General features: G+C 32.2%; 1 protein-coding gene across 2 annotated transcripts in view; it reads right to left on the bottom strand.

The window, feature by feature from the left end:
- Positions 1-7,740: 7,740 nt before the first annotated feature.
- The window catches only part of LOC125056607 (glutamate receptor-interacting protein 2), a 202,522-nt gene continuing 190,577 nt past the window's right edge, over positions 7,741-19,685 (bottom strand). For both annotated transcript variants that reach the window (XM_047659793.1, XM_047659794.1), the window contains 3 exons: positions 16,515-16,714; positions 14,416-14,523; positions 7,741-8,417 (listed from right to left, as the gene is read on the bottom strand). In XM_047659793.1, the coding sequence (XP_047515749.1) occupies positions 8,340-8,417; positions 14,416-14,523; positions 16,515-16,714 (386 nt within the window). In that variant the 3' untranslated portion in view covers positions 7,741-8,339. The remainder of the gene's footprint in view (positions 8,418-14,415; positions 14,524-16,514; positions 16,715-19,685) is intronic.

Consider the following 19,685-nt stretch of genomic DNA (forward strand, 5'->3'; position numbering starts at 1 on the left):
CGGTTTTCTGGAATTAAAACTTTTTAAGTTTTTCTGTGATTTTTCTCTATATAAACCTCAGAGTTCAAGTTATAAGTTCTTAACTAACAAATAAAAAATAGGGGTTGATCGTAGAGGGTAGATGAAAATTAAGGGTTGTATGTATTTTTGTATGCTGTATCATAAATAAATAAAATTAAAAAAGTTTATCTAAAAAATTAAATCTATAATTGTTGGGGTGGACACCCCTTATCACTTAGGGGTTTGAAAGATAGATAGTACCCGATTCCCAGAATTACTGAATATGCATAAAAAATTTCATAAAAATGTGGTTCGGATTAATACCTGCAGCTGAGTTTCACCACCGGTCGTTGAGGCAGAATACGAAATTCCACCCGTATCACCTCGACGTCCGTCGTTCCACAACTGAGAAACTTTTTACGGCACTTTTTGCACTCACCACAACTATGTGGAACCAGCTGCCCATTGAAGTATTTCCGAACCATTTCAACTTAGGGTCCTTTAATATAAGTGTACCGTATCCTCAAAGATCGGCAACGCACCAGCAAGCCTTCAGTGTGAGTGTCCATAGGCAGCGATATCATCAGGTAAGCTTCCTTATAATAATTTAAATTTTGGTATAACAATAATATTTATTAATCCACATCTTAGTGACATACATTTCTTCTTCCTATCCGGTACACTCTTGACAGAGCGGTCGTGATCGCTATGAAGTAGTGGTAATAGAAGGAGCAGATGTGATTGGCTTCACGACGTTTCGCCATCGTTGCCTATTAGAGGTCATCCTGCTGCACTGATTGAGTGAATCTCCTACGGCAGACTTGATTTGGTCAGTCCAACGCGTCGGTGACCTTCAGCGCGGTCTAGTGCCTTCCACCTAGACGCCAAGGCGTTCTATGGACTGATCACCACGCCAAGATACGTGTTCAAAGAATGTAAGGAAAATGTATTTATTGTGTGTTATGTGTTTATTTCGATCCCGTCGGTCCAACGGTCTATTGGTCTGCCCTTGTTTCTTTTTCCTTTTGTACCACTCCATTCGGTTACTGCTTTAGTCCATCTATCATCAGTATAACGGGCTCCGTGCCCTTAACTCCATTTGAGTTGAAGGGCATGTTGCTCAGCATCAATTATTATTGTATTTCTGAAATAAATGTTGGTAACTAAGAGCATAATTAAATATCTCGAAGGACTTGATTAAATTTATTTCCTTTGTTCAAATCGCCAAAATATTCGCATGAGAATTTGTAACTTGAATAGTAAACAATCCCGAATGCCAGACACGTAGTTCGAAGCTGGATTAATCTCGACTGCGCCACCACTAATAAAACTAATCAGATGACGTGACTAAAGTGGTTGAAAAAATATATTTTTTAAGTGGCCTTAACAAACGAATCCAGCAGCCAATTCTTAAGACTTAAAACTGAAGTTGGTTTAAATTGAGTACTAAAAAATTAAATCGGAAAGGAATAGTATTTTCAATGATTGTTTCACAAATAGTACATAACTTCGCCAAAAATTCAAAAGCTCCATTTATCGTAATTTTATTCCCTTTTTTGTTTTTCTGAAATTGAATTTGAAGCGTAAATGTGTATAAAAATGGACAGAAATTATGATATCCTGTTGAAACTGTAATTTATTTTATACTGTTAAAACAAACCTTAAACCTATTGAATATTAAAACGTCTGAATGCGAAACCTCAATCCGTGGATTAAGCAAAAAATAAACTTTCAAAATATTCCATCTGAATTTTCCAATTGGATATTATTTGAAAACGGCAACATTGCGCTAGGTTATTTCAATTTAGGTCAGAGCCCTTGGGAAAGGCGTTTGGCCTGCACAATAAAATACCTATCTTATTCTGTGAGGCCTTTCCGTACGTATCATTTTCGAAATTTAAGCAAAATAACTTTGCATATTTCATCTTCCAGACGCCTGCAAATTTGGCTTACCTTTTATATATATATAGCTGAAAAAGTTAACTGAAAATTGTGAATAAAAATAGTAACAGCATGTGCGTGGCAGGTCCACGAAAGCCTTCTAAAGCACAAGTAAATTACAATAGCGATTGTTTGTTGTTTTTGTAAGCAATTTCGATGTTGCATCTTGGGATTGTGCTGACTCAATATTGGTGTCGATAATCGGAGTTATGGAGTATTGTTGCTGACCCGTGATTTGCAATAGAAAATAATGATCTCAATAATTAAAACAAATTATTGCTAGTATAGTAATAACATAAATAAAATAAAAAGTAAATAAATATCGATTTCAGTTCACTTCTCGCATCCGTAGTCTTGCACCTATTGTTACGTCTAGTTTGGCAGAGATCTTAGGTTCGATTCTCTGCAAGTTGTATTGTCAGTATGCTGCGAAAGGGAAAACCTGACTAATTAACCCACTTGTCATTCACCTGCTTTTATTTTCATAAAAAGCAATTGTCAGAGGTAATTAAAAATATCTTCAATTCCAAATCATGAAATCTTATAACAATAAAACAATTCTTATCTAATATATAAAATTCTCGTGTCACAGTTTTCGTTGCCATACTCCTCCGAAACGGCTTGACCGATTTTGATGAAATTTTTTGTGCTTATCCGGTATCTATGAGAATCGGCCAACATCTATTTTTCATCCCCCTAAATGTTAGGGGTAGTCCACCATTAAATTTTATTTTTATTTTTTAGACAAAATTTTTAATTTCTATTTTTTTATGATACAGCATTAAAAAATACATACAACCCCTACTTTTTTCACCCCTCTACGATCAACCCCTATTTTTTTTTTAAATATACATGGCAAAACGACGTTTGCCGGATCAGCTAGTTCCAGTATAAAATTTAAATCTAGGTACTATCTAATTTAAAAGAAAAATCCTCAGAACCTGTTTGACAGAAACTACTAAGTTATACATGTCCCAAGTTAAATACTGTAAGGAAATGTCGTAATATGCATATGAGTAGTTAAAAATAGATTAACAAATCTGTAGAACTGATTTTCCTCTAATTCTACGTGAGCTGTCTTGTCATAAGTAAAGTATAAGGCAGATACTTTTATCTTATAGTTTCGTCGGCATTTAATATTAAAATCATATCAATAGTACAACCAATATATCAATAATAAGTTGATATTTACACAAGAATACAAAACATACAATATACGAGTCTGTGTAAGAGAACTGTCGTGGGATTTGAGGGCATACACGGATGAATTTCTTTACTGTTATTTTAATTTTATATTATATGAAAGAGTTAAAAGTATTAAAAAGAACTATATTAGTTTTTCTCTTTCCGCACTATTGTATCTATTTAATGTGAACTACTTGGAATCATTTTCAAGACGCTATTAGTAACGCGTTAAACTTTCCATTTATAATACAGCTATTGTAAGTACCCAATAGGTATTTTTTATAATTCTTTTTTTTTAAATTATCTATTTTACAGAATAATATAATTACATCATATGTTACATTAGTAAACCGCTCTGGTTTGTTTAAATCTAACAATAATAATATTTATGGCCTTGCCTTGTTTTTTTTCTTCCACTCTACGCCCTTGACTTGCGAACTGTTAGTAAATGCAAATTCAGAACCAATTTAGCATCTTTTCTGTTGACGTTCATTAGTGTACTTGATTACCTATATGAAAGAATTAAAAATAAAACTCCAGTATAATCACGCATATAATTTTATTAAATCAGTAGCTAGGCTCTTCTATGATCAATTAGTTAAACATTAATTGACATTTAATATAAATTATACTTACATTACGGGTATAAAAATAAAACGTAAAAAATTGCTATCTACACAATTATTACAATCAATACATATGAGCTACATTATGTCACTCGATTATGCTTAACTTTGTTCTTCAATCACGTTATAAATTAACATGAAAATAAGTATAAGAGTACTTAACTGGTGGTCAACGAAAAACGTTTTTATGTCATACATGTCCTTTTCAGATGCGGAAATTTGTATTCAAAATTGCACGGAAGCAAAATCAAATAGTTTTTACTCGATATTGAATAAAAAACGATTTCTGTTTCTCTTGAAAATGTTGTATGGGGAAATGTATAACGGAATTTGAAACGATGGCATATTTTGTTTGCTTGTGATTGGTCAATAGCAAACAAAAAAGCAATAGAGTCGATTTTTCCGTTTGACTTTGTTTTTTAAATATTTCATATTAACCAGAAAGCTTTAGAGTATATTTAGTATTTACAGGCAAATTTCTTCTTTTAATACCGAACATAAGTTGAATTATTTACTTCAGTGAAAGGAGATATTGCAAATACACCGGTATTAGTGACAAAGGTCTGTTTGAAACGTTTGAGTATTAAACGCAATGAACTCGAAATTGACTCGCATTTAGTCATAAAATGATTTGTTTTGCGTTGGGAACAATTTCATGTATTTAATTAATTATTTTAGTATTCAATAGTGACGGTTTTACTTTTCTCATTAAACTCGAAGAATCTACGTTCTTTGTCGTCGGTAAAATAAGTTCTTTATAAAAAAAATATGAAAATTCCTTCGAATAGATTCTAGTTAGAAATTTGGGTTTCTCACTAGAATTTCTACGCCAGTGTAGATATAACCTTTTACTTTTGCTCCGCCAAAAGTGTATACTATATTATTCTATGCGGCATATAATATGCCACAAATAGTTAAAGGTGCGTCATGTTAATTATTTTAGTATCACAAGTGTGATAGGGCCAAAACTTTCGACCTGAAATTTGGCTTTAGTTTGTATTTTTAGAACATTTAGGTTTTTGCCAAAAATTTTCATACATATAAGTTTTTTAATCGCATTAAACATAAAGTAGCTTTTAGTACAGAATATTACACTATTCAAAAGTTATATATACCCAAATAGCTATTTCGTGTAAAGAAATTACTTAACAAAACCACCTTTAGATTTATTGTGCCTTTATGAATAAGCCCGTGGAGGTGACGATATCAAACAAATGACGAAACAATGGTGATTGGTCGAACGGAGTCGCGTTTCTGTGATTGGACGAGATTCTGTTGGCCAATCACAATTAAACGAATTGCTTTCGTCTTTTGTTTTAAAATTCCACGTCCAATTACCGACAACAATTCATACATGCATTTTATATAAACTGACATCGAAGAAATGCTTATTTTACAAGGCCAAAAACTAAATAATAATACTTATTTTACAAACGCTTCTCCATATATTATTTACATAATTTGAATTATACAGCTAATGTTTTTGGATATACCTTTGGGGACGTAGCTATAAGAGTTATCCAGCTCCGGTTTCCGTGATGAAATATTTAAATATACTAAAAATGTAATTCATCCGATAAACTTGAATACAGATCCGTGCTATTGATTGGGTCAAATGTATTATATTTCTTAATAACAAGAGATTGTTATTAATAGGGAAGGCCTGGCCTGTCACCTCTCATGGAGTATTTTTTTAAAACATTAATATGGTGCGTGTCCTATCAGATAACATAAACACTTCCTTCCTCCTTCAGATTTTATAAAGAGGTCAATATAAGCCAAAGATTTTAATAGCCATCATACAATATTTCAGCACTGAAACTCAAAGCTGGGATACCAATAGCAAAATTAATTATAATTAATCGTTCATTTAACATCTATAAAACGCTATCAGTCTGATTTCAACAACAATATAAAATTATCTAGTTATTTAATTATATATATTTCGTAACTATATCGTTGACAATTCATTAGTAGTAATCATTTAACAATATACTAATAAGTTTAATTGTAATTAGAATACACAAAATTTAAAATTTTGCCATAATTTTATTCGTATAAACTAAAAATGTAGAATAAAATTGTTGGATATCAATTACAGTTAGTTATAAAATAATACAACATGTTCAATCTATACTAATATTATAAGGATTTTTTGTTTGTTTGAAATGAATAGGCTCCGAAACTACTGGACCGATTTCAAAAAATTCTTTCACCGTTGGCAAGCTACACTATTCCCGAGTGACATAGGCCATGTTTCATTATCAAAAATAGGGATGCTTAGTAAAACTTGAATTATCTAACCCAAGGTGTAAAAAAATAAACAAAAAACTTCCTTCAACCGTGTGCGCTGCGAAAACTATTAATGATAGAACAAAATGATGTATTACAACTTTTCAGGACACATCACTATCTATAAAAAATGTCGCTACAGCATGTCTCTATCTTTATAGTTACGTCACAATAAGCGTCCTTTTATTAATTTTTTTTTATTAAAATACCACTGCTAGAAAAGGCTCTTTATTCGTACCTAGGTATGGATCCTTCACAAAATAATTACCAACGTTTCACATAAGCTACAATTTAATGGCGTAACCACCAAAAAAGCATGGTGGATTGGTGTTCTCCTGCCGTTTCTCTTGAATAGTTTACTACTATGTAATATAACAAAAACTTAGCCACAGCAACGCTTGGCCGAGTCTACTAGTATCTCATATAAAGGAAAAGTTACACAAGAGAGGAATTAAAATAACATCGTAAATGAAATAACAATGGCGCTGTCTTTGCCTTAGACGGTTTTCGTAATTATTTTTCTCTATATGTAAACACTTACCTTCTGTGTACATACTACAAGTTAATTGGGTCACACATGAAAAATCCTCATGACTTGAGAGTCTACTTTGCTAGAAAAACCCACATATAAGCCACAGGACTTCATAGTTCTTTTACATTTTACAGCAGTTATAGCTTCCAATTTCCTTGTCGCGTTTCTATTTTAAAAAATATAGCGCAATACAATTCAAAATGATATATTTTTGGGAGATTTTAGCAGCGAAGATAGTCTGTTGGCGTTTATCCAAACCGAAATGCAGTCGACGATATCTGGTGGAGCTAATTTATAAAAAGCTATTGTTCAATTCTGAATTTTAAAACGTTACAAATTTCAATAAATGTACAGATTGAATTTTTCCATTTAAATCGAATATTTCTTGTGGTTGCTTAGTTTATTGAATACATACTTGTAGCTGTATGTTTTGTATTGGCATACATAATATACATACGTATTATAAACCTATGAAACACGACTTTTTACTACTTCTAGGGTAAGAATTAAAGTCGATACTACGACTTCAGTATGTCAATATAGCTTTAGGTCTCCAATTAGAACCTTAAACTCAAACTTTTTAGGCCTGGGATTTTGTATCGGTTTCATTATAATTTATCAATCTAATAGGCAAGTAGGATCATCTACTGTGCTTGACGAAGTCGACTTTTTGGGTTGTTTTCCTTCAACGTTCGAGCGAATGTTAAATGCGCACATAGAAAGAAATTCCATTGGTGCACAGCCCGAGAGAACCTATGACTTCAGGGATGAAATTTACTAGGCTAACACGGCTAGAAAGCAATTTATTTTCGAATTTGTATAACCCTACACTCATTACATAAGGTCTAAGCTGCCGCACGTCCGCCTCGTCAGACCTAACCAAGCCTGACAATCACAAGAAGGCAGACATTGGAATATCACATTTCTGCGTCTATGTTATCTACGATTCAGGGTAGCTGAGATAATTGTTTTACCCAAAATCGAATTCAATTACTCACGTGGGTCATATAAAGACTATTTTTTACCCTTTACCCTAAGCATATTTTTTTTAGTTTTTTCTTTACTAGGGTTGCCTGAAAGATATCGCTTGTTAGCGATAAGGGTACCTGTTCCATCCCTAATAATTTATGTTTTTTGTTTTTACTTTAATGTAACGAAGTAATAATAATCTTTAAATTATGTTTAATATGTATATTTAAACATAATTTAAAGATTTCAGGAGTGTAATTGTTATCCAACAGATTTAAGACATTTTGCAATTTTCTAATACAATATTAATATTTAATTCTATACATTAATCTTATATACTATAACCACCACATAAGCTCAATACTGCACAATATACACAGCTATATTTGAGCGCTTAATTATTTATACAATTATTGTTCATATCTATAGAACATTAATATGTCATAAGAAGATTTAGACGTAATTTTACTTTTATTTATACATTCCAATAATGTTCGTATTTTTTGTCAATCTTGTAATACCTACAACATTCTTAATCTAACCAAAGACATTAAGAAAGATTTAAGCGGGATTTGAATTAAATCACTATTGGAATACGCCAGTGAGGCTTTTTATGACAATTTTCCAACAATTAGACACCCAAAACTTTTTGTAAAGTTATATTTTCACAGCTGAAAATGATTTCACTCTCCGAACGGCAAACAAGCACTGACTGCCGTTCATGTTGCCATGGCAACCATTATACAAACTATTCCTTAGATTTTAGTGTTCCTGCACTAGAAACGGGTTATGCACTAAATAGTCTTAGTCACAATGCTGCTGGGACTTTCACTGGGGCTCGAACTGTCATCTAGGCGAATGTTTCTTAAATCCTGTAACAAAATAATGCAGTTAGGCTATGGAATTCACTTCCCGTCCCTATTCGTTTAGCTCCTTCTCACTGCTGTGGTCTCTGGCAGAATGACCAGCGCTGTGGAACTTTTTCTCCTCAGCATAATGCTCAGCCAGGGCCAATTACATCCACAGTACACACACATTGCACACTGGAAGCGAACCGAATGGCAAAAGAAAATTTCCTAATTTTAATTTTTAATTTTTATTGTTTGTGATGTCTTATTTTATTTTATGTTTTCTTTAAGTATTGTTATTTGTGTGTTTATGTGTGTGTATTTTCGTGTGTAATAAATGTTATGTCTATTCTCTATCTTCCTTTAAATTTCTTCTGTACAAACATTACCTGTCCACATCGTATCCCTAACTTTCGTACTAACTACTAACTGACGTGAGACTGATCTTAAATTAAATTATCATGATTTATGTGCACTTTTTACTTTTGTAACTTATGTGAACGTAAATTATAACATGTCACATGTAAAGTATGCAATAAAGATTTGATTTTGACTTTTTATTTGTAATGTAAAGAGAGTTTCAATATATAAAATATGTCAGCCTACAACTTCTTTAGGTCTGGGCCTCAGATTTCTGAATCTGTTTCATGAAATTTTTTAAATCTAATAGGCAAGCAGGTTATCAGCTTCCAGTGCCTGACACACGCCGTCGACTTTTTGGGTCTAAGGCTTGTCAGTTTCCTCCACCGTTCGAGCGCATGTTAAATGCACATAGAAAGAAAGTCCATGAGTGCACAGCCGGGGCTCGAAGCTACCACCTCAGGGGTGAGAGTCGCACGCTGATGCCACTAGGCCAACACTGCTCCATGTAAACTTCAAATCGGTTCCCGAAATAAGCTAAAAAATGAATAATAATTTCTTTACATAAAAATCAGAGAATAAAAAATTAATATCCGCAATCGAAATGACTAAGATCAAAACGATAACGTCCCAATAATTGCTTTTCGAAATACGTTAGGCAATCGTTCGTAAAAAGGTTTCTCTTTGAGACGATATTAAATATTTTCCAACTAATAACACAAGCCGGTTTTGCATATACAATGCTATATCATCCAAAAACAAAAGGGTATTTTCTTATGTTAGTTTATTCTGTTGGATATGCTACGTTTACTCAAATAATTGAGCGTGGTGCACGACAAAAACTGCCTTAAAAATCGCTCAGTTGTGGAACGACGGACGTCGAGGTGATATTTTGTATCCTGCCTTGACATCCGATATTGAAACTCAGCTAGTAACCGAACAACTCCCCTGAACACTCTCCATGGTAAATGCGGTAGAAGATGCCCACACCATACGCTACGCCATGGTATCAAGTCGCACGAAAAGTGGCAGGTCGTTGACGAATCGAATCGGTCTTCGTTGGATACGGACAAGCGGAAGGAGCTGGTACTGGGGAGCTGCCGCCCAGAGATGCGAACAGTAAGAACAGTATTTTCACAAAAGAAGAAAAAAAATCCAAGGCTGTTGAAAAAAACTTTAATAAAGAATATCTAAATCTCTACCTCCAAGGACCTAGTGATAAATGAATTAGATTATTTAAGTACATTCTAATCGAATGGTTAATGTCAGGTATAATAGTCTAGTCGACAAGTTGAAAATGGAACAAAATAGAGATACTACTCTTAAAATTATGTGCGATAGCTCATTGGATCCGGAATGACGTCTAGAAAAATGTGCTAAAAGCGTGTATTAGCACATAAAAAATTGCAAAAGTTATAGACCATTAAAGATGAAAAAATAATGGCATTTAGTTTTTTGCCAATATTTAATAAACTATTAATATTTAAGAAATTTCAAATAAAGATTCTGAAAGAGGAGGAAATTTCTAATAAAAAACTCCTGACTCCCAGAACTCTATCTCCATTATTTATAATGTTAATTTAACGCTGAAAATAGGTCTGCGGTTGACATTTTTAGGATTCGCGCGTGGCGTCAAAAGCGACTACGGCACATTAATTAATTTATTTAAGGTATTGAATATTTTTTTTTAAATTTGAAAAAATTATGGTGTGTTCTGAACACTATAATTAATTTATTCCCGTTGAAAATTTTACTTAAAGTTAATTTTTCAACAAGTTAAATAATTGTTAACTAACGAAATTTTCTCGAACGACCGTCTTAATTGTAAGTGAAAAAAAATGTTTAAATAATGGTCGTAAAAATATTTCGCTTCGTAGAGCCTTTCTTACATACATACTTAACAAGATCGTGCCATAAAAGTTAAAAAAATATTTATACTTTGTTTATAACAATTTTTTTACTTAAACAAAAACTTAAAAATCCATGTAATGATGTTAAAAAAAATTTTTTTTTCTAAATCATCATATAATCGTTTTTTTATTAATACAAGATATTTATTGATTTGCAAAAAAAAAATTCCCGCCATTTGTTGATAAATTTTTTTTAAACAAATTGATTAAATCAATATTTTTTTTAAAAAATTTAACACAACTTTATTACATTAAAAATTTTATGATTTAAAAAAAAATTTTTTTCCTTAATAACAATTTTTAATTGTTTATAATCGATTTTTTAATTTTCTATTGTTTAAATAATTAGTTAAGAATTTTTTTTTTTCCTAAAAATCATATTTGACAGTCTTCTATAAAGTAACTTCTATAAGTAGAAAAAAAATTTTTTAATTTTAAATAAAAGTAATATTCATGATAATCAAAAAATTTACAAAATTTTTTTTTCTATACTTTGTTATATATGGTTGTTTTTGTTAATTTTAGAAGTTTTAGAAAAAAAATAAACAAAAGTTGAATATTTGTTTATAACAAATTGGTAAGTTAATAAACAATAGAATTGTTGATTAAAAAAAAATTTTTTTCTGTTACTTTATAGAAGACTGTCAAATATGATTTTTAGGAAAAAAAAAATTTCTTAACTAATTATTTAAACAATAGAAAATTAAAAAAAACGATTATAAACAATTAAAAATTGTTATTAAGGAAAAATTTTTTTTTTTTAAATCATAAAATTTTTAATGTAATAAAGTTGTGTTAATTTTTTTTTTAAAAATATTGATTTAATCAATTTGTTTAAGAAAAATTTATCAACAAATGGCGGGATTTTTTTTTTTGCAAATCAATAAATATCTTGTATTAATAAAAAAACGATTATATGATGATTTAGAAAAAAAAAAAATTTTTTAACATCATTACATGGATTTTTAAGTTTTTGTTTAAGTAAAAAAATTGTTATAAACAAAGTATAAATATTTTTTTAACTTTTATGGCACGATCTTGTTAAGTATGTATGTAAGAAAGGCTCTACGAAGCGAAATATTTTTACGACCATTATTTAAACATTTTTTTTCACTTACAATTAAGACGGTCGTTCGAGAAAATTTCGTTAGTTAACAATTATTTAACTTGTTGAAAAATTAACTTTAAGTAAAATTTTCAACGGGAATAAATTAATTATAGTGTTCAGAACACACCATAATTTTTTCAAATTTAAAAAAAAATATTCAATACCTTAAATAAATTAATTAATGTGCCGTAGTCGCTTTTGACGCCACGCGCGAATCCTAAAAATGTCAACCGCAGACCTATTTTCAGCGTTAAATTAACATTATAAATAATGGAGATAGAGTTCTGGGAGTCAGGAGTTTTTTATTAGAAATTTCCTCCTCTTTCAGAATCTTTATTTGAAATTTCTTAAATATTAATAGTTTATTAAATATTGGCAAAAAACTAAATGCCATTATTTTATCATCTTTAATGGTCTATAACTTTTGCAATTTTTTATGTGCTAATACACGCTTTTAGCACATTTTTCTAGACGTCATTCCGGATCCAATGAGCTATCGCACATAATTTTAAGAGTAGTATCTCTATTTTGTTCCATTTTCCACTTGTCGACTAGACTATAAAGAGCTTTAGTCAAGTCAAGTCAAGTTTAATCATTTCAATAAGACCACCTAAAATGGCATTTTTGAACGTCAAATAAAATATAAAGATGATTCTAGTTTCCCCTTCCAAAAGGTAGTTTCGTGTGGAGAAGAATGGGCAAGAAAATCCACAGTTACTGTATTAAAATATGTTTTACAATATTTTGTATGTATTAGATAAGCAAATATATGTGAAGACAATGTACTCCTAGAATAAAACTACTATACTAAAATAGGCTCGAAGTATTACTTACTTAAGCAATGCAGCGGATAGGTCAATTATTGTTTTTAAAGAAAACTAGCGAAAACCTTTTTGATTCAGTCATTCTAACGTAAACATAGTGTATAATATCCAAACTAACAGCAATCTGAATTGTAATTTTTATAGTATGGAATTAAAGTGGCTTTATTATTATTATCATCATGTCAGTCGACGTGACTGCAAAGGACCCGAAATGATGAATTTTAATAAATTCACATTGATACTGGATATTCTAAACAGGGGGTGTAAGTATAAACAAAAGAAGCAGGCAAAACTTTGTGTGCGATTGTGATTCGTCCAACGGTAACTAACGCCATATCTAACGTTTCATCGAATTGAGATATAAAAACAGCTTACTAGAACAAATTGAGTACTATAAAAAGAGGTTGTTCAAATCAATCCGTTGGCCGCATGTTATTTAACCTAATACTGTAGAGACAGGATTTCTTTACGCATATTTAATTTAGCTAAACGAAAATATCAAAAAACATATTTATGGATTGTATTGTTATGACTTCTGAATTATTGAACTGGCTGCTACGATTTAAAAATTAGAACAATCCAACTTTCTAGTCTTAGTATTTCTATCCCTTATATTCAGAATTTGGAATATGTATTATCTATCATTTTCGTATGTTAAAACGTTTTGTGATACAACGTAGCGCTTATCCTCATAGTTAAAAGCGAATAATTTTATAAGTTTTGTGTGAATAAATGTACAGTTGTGTTGAGTTTGTTTAAGGTGAAACAGCAAGTTCTGTTCAAGTATACAGAAAGGTTTAGAAACTATGTCTTCTTTGTACAAACATTTTTCCAGATCCGTTAAACATTTTTCGTTTAAATCGTTGTAAATTAAATAAAAACCGGATGCCTGTAAAATATTACAACGCTGATAAATCCATAGCAATTTGAAATTGCCGTATTTTATGGTACCTATAATGATGTCACGTAATATTCAATCAACATACGTTGTACAGTATCCAATCTGTTTATTGATTCACCATAATTGCACAAATCATTGTATGTAACAATTACTCTTTGTGTAATATTTTGCGCCATTGAGAAAAAATAACTACACAACCCTTGGTCTTCTTATGTTGTGTATTTATGTTCAAGGTCCTATCTTCCTGTGAGGAGTAGAAACCTGGACTACTATCTTGGCTCGAAAACGGCCAAGCCTTTGAGATGTGATGCTGAGGGCATACATCGATCCTGACCCAACTGTCTGACCGACATTTTCCAACAGTTAATTGTACCTTACTTCGGCCATATAAAACGATGAGCGCTTGGAGAAACTAATCGTGGTTGGTAATACGAAATGGACGGATCAAGTGAAAGACTCATCGTCCTCAAAACTGTCATAAGAGATGAGCTGGACAGAACCCGGTGGAAAAAGATTGTCAGACATGAGCTGCTGACTAAAAAAAGAGAACAGGCAAGTAGTTCATCAACCTTCTGTGCCTGACACATAGATTTTTGAGTCCAGGACATATCGGTTCGGTCTATCTGTTTTAACATAATTTTATTTTAATTTTTGTTTTGTTCAGTAAATAGCTGTCACTCCAAGTTAGTATGGTTTCACTGAAAATCAGTGTTGCTAATGACAGCAACTTAAAGCTGAGTTAGGCCTATTTTTGACTTAAGTGATTGTGTTTGTATTTCTTATATATATAATATGTGTGTGTGTGCTTTAGTCAGTTTTTATTATTGCCTAGAACTTGATGCACGACTTCTTGGTTAAAAGCATACTTAAGCAATCAGCTCAACCCGGCATGTAAATGAGTAATTAAAAAAAATCTTACCCGTGAAGTTGCTAGCCGTTGCACGACAATTTCTAATCGGTCACCCGCAGAGGCAATCAAAGGCACGGTCAAGCAGCAGTCATAATCCACCGTACGTGTACCATTCACCTGTTAAAAAATAATAATTAAAAAAAAAGGAATTTTTTCATATGTCACATTGCGTAAAATCATGAAAAACTTTTGCTTGTAATTTTTATATTATGATTAAACTGATTCTTTGCGCCCCTATAACTAGTTGTGGTTATAAAATCTCCAACAAACCAATCTGGGCCTAAGTTTTCTGTATCTTTTCATGATCATTTGTGAGTCTAATAGGCAAGTAGGTGACCAGCCTCCTGTGCTTGACGCCGACGACTTTTTGGGTCTAAGACAAGCCGGTTTCCTCACGATATTTTCCTTCACCGTTCGACTGAATGTTAAATTCGCATATCCACAGTCCATAGGTGCACAGCCGGGTATCGAACCTACGACTATATTGTAACACTGCTCTATTGAAAATGAAACCAGTCATATAACACTGATTTATATCTTATAACGTATTTCTGGGGCTATATAATTAAGTTTTTAGCTTGTAAACAGAAATATAATTTTCATATCAGAGATAATTAAAAGGAAGCAATATTGCTCGCACTTCAGCCTTACGAAGTACCCTCATAACTAGAACGTCAACTATCGTGATTGGTTTGCTAATTTCATCAACCTGTGACACAAACACTTCGAACGTTTATAACAGAATAGATAAAGAACACTTTTATATACACTATAGTAGTAGAGTTTTGGGCGTCAGGTATTTTTTGATATTTCATAACGACTCCCTATGACAAAGGGTATGGATTGGAGTTAAGCGAACACCGTTGTTGAAGCGGTACGAAAAATTTACCTGAAGTTCAGTTATTAAAACTCGACGATCTCTGATTTCTATCCTTTTTTACAATTGAAAATATTATCAGTTATATCGTAAACACTGAAAAAAAAGGTTTGATCCCCGGCTGTGCACCAATGGACTTTCTATGAGCGCATTTAACATTCGCTCGAACGATGAAGAAAAACATCGTGACTAAACCGACTTGCCTTAGACCCAAAAAGTCAACGGCGTATGTCAGGCACAGGAGGTTGTTTACCTACTTGCCTATTAGATTGACAAATTATCATGAAACAGATAGAAAAGGCCCAGACATATTTTAAGTAATCAAACCCCATAATTCGCTGACTGCAAAACTATGTTTTCATCTTTTATCTATATATTTCTTCAATAAAACTATACTTTTAACAACTACATACTTAACCATTAAAAAATATTGCATTTAATGTTTTAAATAGGCTTTTTGCAGTATTCATTTCCGATACGGGCAAAGATTGTTTTCACCGTTAATAAAATATAATTCAGGTCATGAAAAAGCGATTGATATAATTAATAACGGCTGACGAGATATGGAAAAATAAAGCAACAAATTCAACGCATTAATGATTGAAGATTTATTCTATTAATGACATTAAAAAAGCGTATTTGTATTAAAATGTTATTGCATAGTAGCGAGTCTGAACACAAGCGGCCATTACGACATTTCATATAAAAAAAGTTGTAATAATACTTAAATAATAAAAAATCCAGTGGGACTACAAGTATTTTAGTTCTGGGTCTCATATTTCTGTATCTGATTCATGGTCATTTATCAATCTAATAGGCAAGTAGGTGATCAGCCTCCTGTGCCTGACACACGCCGTCGACTTTTTGGGTATGGTATGCCGGTTTTCTCACGATGTTTTCCTTCAGCGTTCGAGCGAGTGTTAAATGCGCACATAGAATGAAAGTCCATTGCTGCAAAGCCGGGGATCGAACCTACGGCCTCAGGGACCTCATTTGACGAATAAAACTACAAACTACACTAAACACATTCAGAAATTAATTTTGAATGAAAAAAAATGGCAACTTGGAGCAATGGATGACTTTCTAGTCATGGCTGCCTTCTATAGATAGATAGAAAGCATTTTCTTATAACCTGGAGACACAAGATTCGATTTGTAGCGATTTTTTTAGAATATATAAATATTTCATGAACCAACTGCACAAATTATCCTCGCTATGAATGACCACTGACCTGTAAAATCCTGTCATACGGACGTAACAGACCAACGATATCTGCTGGTCCGCCTTTACGTATCCTATTGATGTAGACCCCCCTTTCATATAGACCATCAGATACGGAGAACCCATAGTCATCGTATATAGCATCCTTATATAGTATAACGTGATGAACAGAACCCCGAGCTGGTGATAACGTATCGCTGCTGTAGAGACCTTGAATGTTTAATAATCGTATTAGACTAAGGTGACTAAAACATATCGATATACTTAGTAGGGTAATGGACACCCCTGCGTCCACCTAACGAATGACAAACCTAAACAGAAACCTATTCTAAAAAGGCCGGCAACGCACTCACGAGCGCTCTGGCGTTGAGTGTCCAAGGGCGGCGGGATCACTTAAAATGAACTTAGGACAAGGAATGACGAACCTAAATAAAAACCTATTATAAAAAAGCCAGCAACGCACTCGCGAGCCCTCTGGCATTGAGTGTCCATGGGCGGCGGGATCACTTAACATCAACTAGGTACAAAGAATGACGAACCTAAATAATAACCTATTTAAAAAAAGGCCAGATACGCACTCGTGAGCCCTCTGGCATTGATTGTCCATGGGCGGCGGGAGCACTTAACATCAACTAGGTACAAGGAATGACGAACCTAAATAAAATCCTAATCTAAATAGGCCGGCAACGCACTCGCAAATCCACTGGCATTGAGAGTCCATGGGCGTCGTGATCATATAACATCAACTAAGGACAAGGAATGACGAACCTAAATAAAAACCTATCCGATTTGAAAATTTAGTTTCCACGTAAGAATTAAATTACTAAATATTTATTCTGTCGATTGGCAATTATTATAAGGTCAATTACGAAACATGATTTCACGCCAACATAATTTTCATAGTTACGTGGGAGTGATTAAGATACAATTAGGTATTGTATCGTATTTCATATCCAATATATCGCGTATTATTCTAGTTGTGAGACCTGCCATATTTAATTACTTCATTGGTCAATATTTGCCGAACAATATTGTGTACTTTGACATTGATATCAATTTCTATAAGCTGCCATATTTTGTTGTAGACCAGTGCAGATAGCCTTTAAAATAAATAAAAAGTGAAAAAAATTACAGTAGGATGAAACCCATTAGAAAAGGAGGGGAATATGATCAAAATGAAAGGAAAAATAAATTACGGTCGATCTGAGGTCGGGAAGGGGTAGGGGGGGGAGTTCTAAGGGTAAAAAACGGTTTATCTCGATTTCCGGCAAAACTAAAAGTCCTATCGAAGAAAGTTAAATGGCAAAGTTGTAGGCAATAAAAAGATCTAAAACTTTTGTATTCACACATTTTTCACATAACCTCAAATTTATGTGAAAAATTCAAAAAACCAAGTTTTTGGTTTTTTATTTTTATCTTTTACAAAAATTTATTTTTTTAAACGAAATTTGGTGAAAACTTACCTTATTATGTCCCAAATATACTGTAATTTATTTGATTAAAAATATTTATTTTTTCACCTTATTTTGAATTAATATCGAAAAAACACCCTAATTTTCAATCGAAAATTCTGACGTCAAAATTTCAGCTTTTTTCAAAAAGTTGATGTGATTTCAGTGCGTTGAAATCTCTATTTTCCTATGGTAAAAAATATATATATATTACCATAGTAAATCTTCTCAGAAAATGCAAAAAATCGTATGCAGTAACGCCCAGACCCGTCATCCCCTTCGCTACTTCTCTATGAAATACGAAAATTTTAGCCCATCTAAAGCCTAAAAAGATTTTTTAGGTCACTCAGGTATATATAAGTTATCTTAAAATAGTAATAAATAGGCATCTAATCATAATTTAAAGAAGATTCATAGAGAAGTAGGGAAGGGGATGACGGGTCTGGGCGTTACTGCATACGATTTTTTGCATTTTCTGAGAAGATTTACTATGGTAATATATATATATTTTTTTACCATAGGAAAATAGAGATTTCAACGCACTGAAAGCACATCAACTTTTTGAAAAAAGCTGAAATTTTGACGTCAGAATTTTCGATTGAAAATTAGGGTGTTTTTTCGATATTAATTCAAAATAAGGTGAAAAAATAAATATTTTTAATCAAATAAATTACAGTATATTTGGGACATTATAAGGTAAGTTTTCACCAAATTTCGTTTAAAAAAATAAATTTTTGTAAAAGATAAAAATAAAAAACCAAAAACTTGGTTTTTTGAATTTTTCACATAAATTTTGAGGTTATGTGAAAAATGTGTGAATACAAAAGTTTTAGATCTTTTTATTGCCTACAACTTTGCCATTTAACTTTCTTCGATAGGACTTTTAGTTTTGCCGGAAATCGAGATAAACCGTTTTTTACCCTTAGAACTCCCCCCCCTACCCCTTCCCGACCTCAGATCGACCGTAATTTATTTTTCCTTTCATTTTGATCATATTCCCCTCCTTTTCTAATGGGTTTCATCCTACTGTAATTTTTTTTGGTTTCAAAAATTATCGGCACTGGTCTATTGGTTTATGCATAGTAAATAAATTTCTATGAAAAGCTTTATAAATGTTTGTACTTTTATTGTATATCTCTAGCGACATTCGCTTGAATATTTCATTACGTTACTATAATATTTTAAAATTGAAATCCTGAATTTATAGATTTTTCATAGAAATGTTGTTTCGAGCTAAACATAATCTATTTGGAATATTATGCTTCGTCTATTATCTTCTTTAAGATTTTATTTATTATCTTAATATATATAAATTACGTGTCACGTTGTTTGTCCGCTATGGACTCCTAAACTACCGAACCGATATCAATTAAATTTGCACACAGTGTGTAGTTTGATCCAACTTAAAAGATAGGATAGCTGACATCTCAATTTATACCCGCAATATTATTTTATTGCAAAATATTTGTTTATTATTTGATAGTCACAATTCTAACAGATGGCGCTGTATTTAAAGTACCAACGTTTCACATAAGCTACAATTTAATGGCATAACCACCAAAAAAGCATGGTGGTCCCCATGACTGGTGTTCTTATACCGTTTCCCTTGAAAAGTTTTCTACTATGTAATATAACAAAAACTTTAGCCACAGCAAAGCTTGGCCGGTCTGCTAGTTTTATATATAACATTATTGTAATTAATGTTGACACTTCGGTGGACGGAGAAATTG

Source organism: Pieris napi, chromosome 15, assembly GCF_905475465.1.
Source record: "Pieris napi chromosome 15, ilPieNapi1.2, whole genome shotgun sequence".
Lineage (NCBI taxonomy): Eukaryota > Metazoa > Arthropoda > Insecta > Lepidoptera > Pieridae > Pieris > Pieris napi.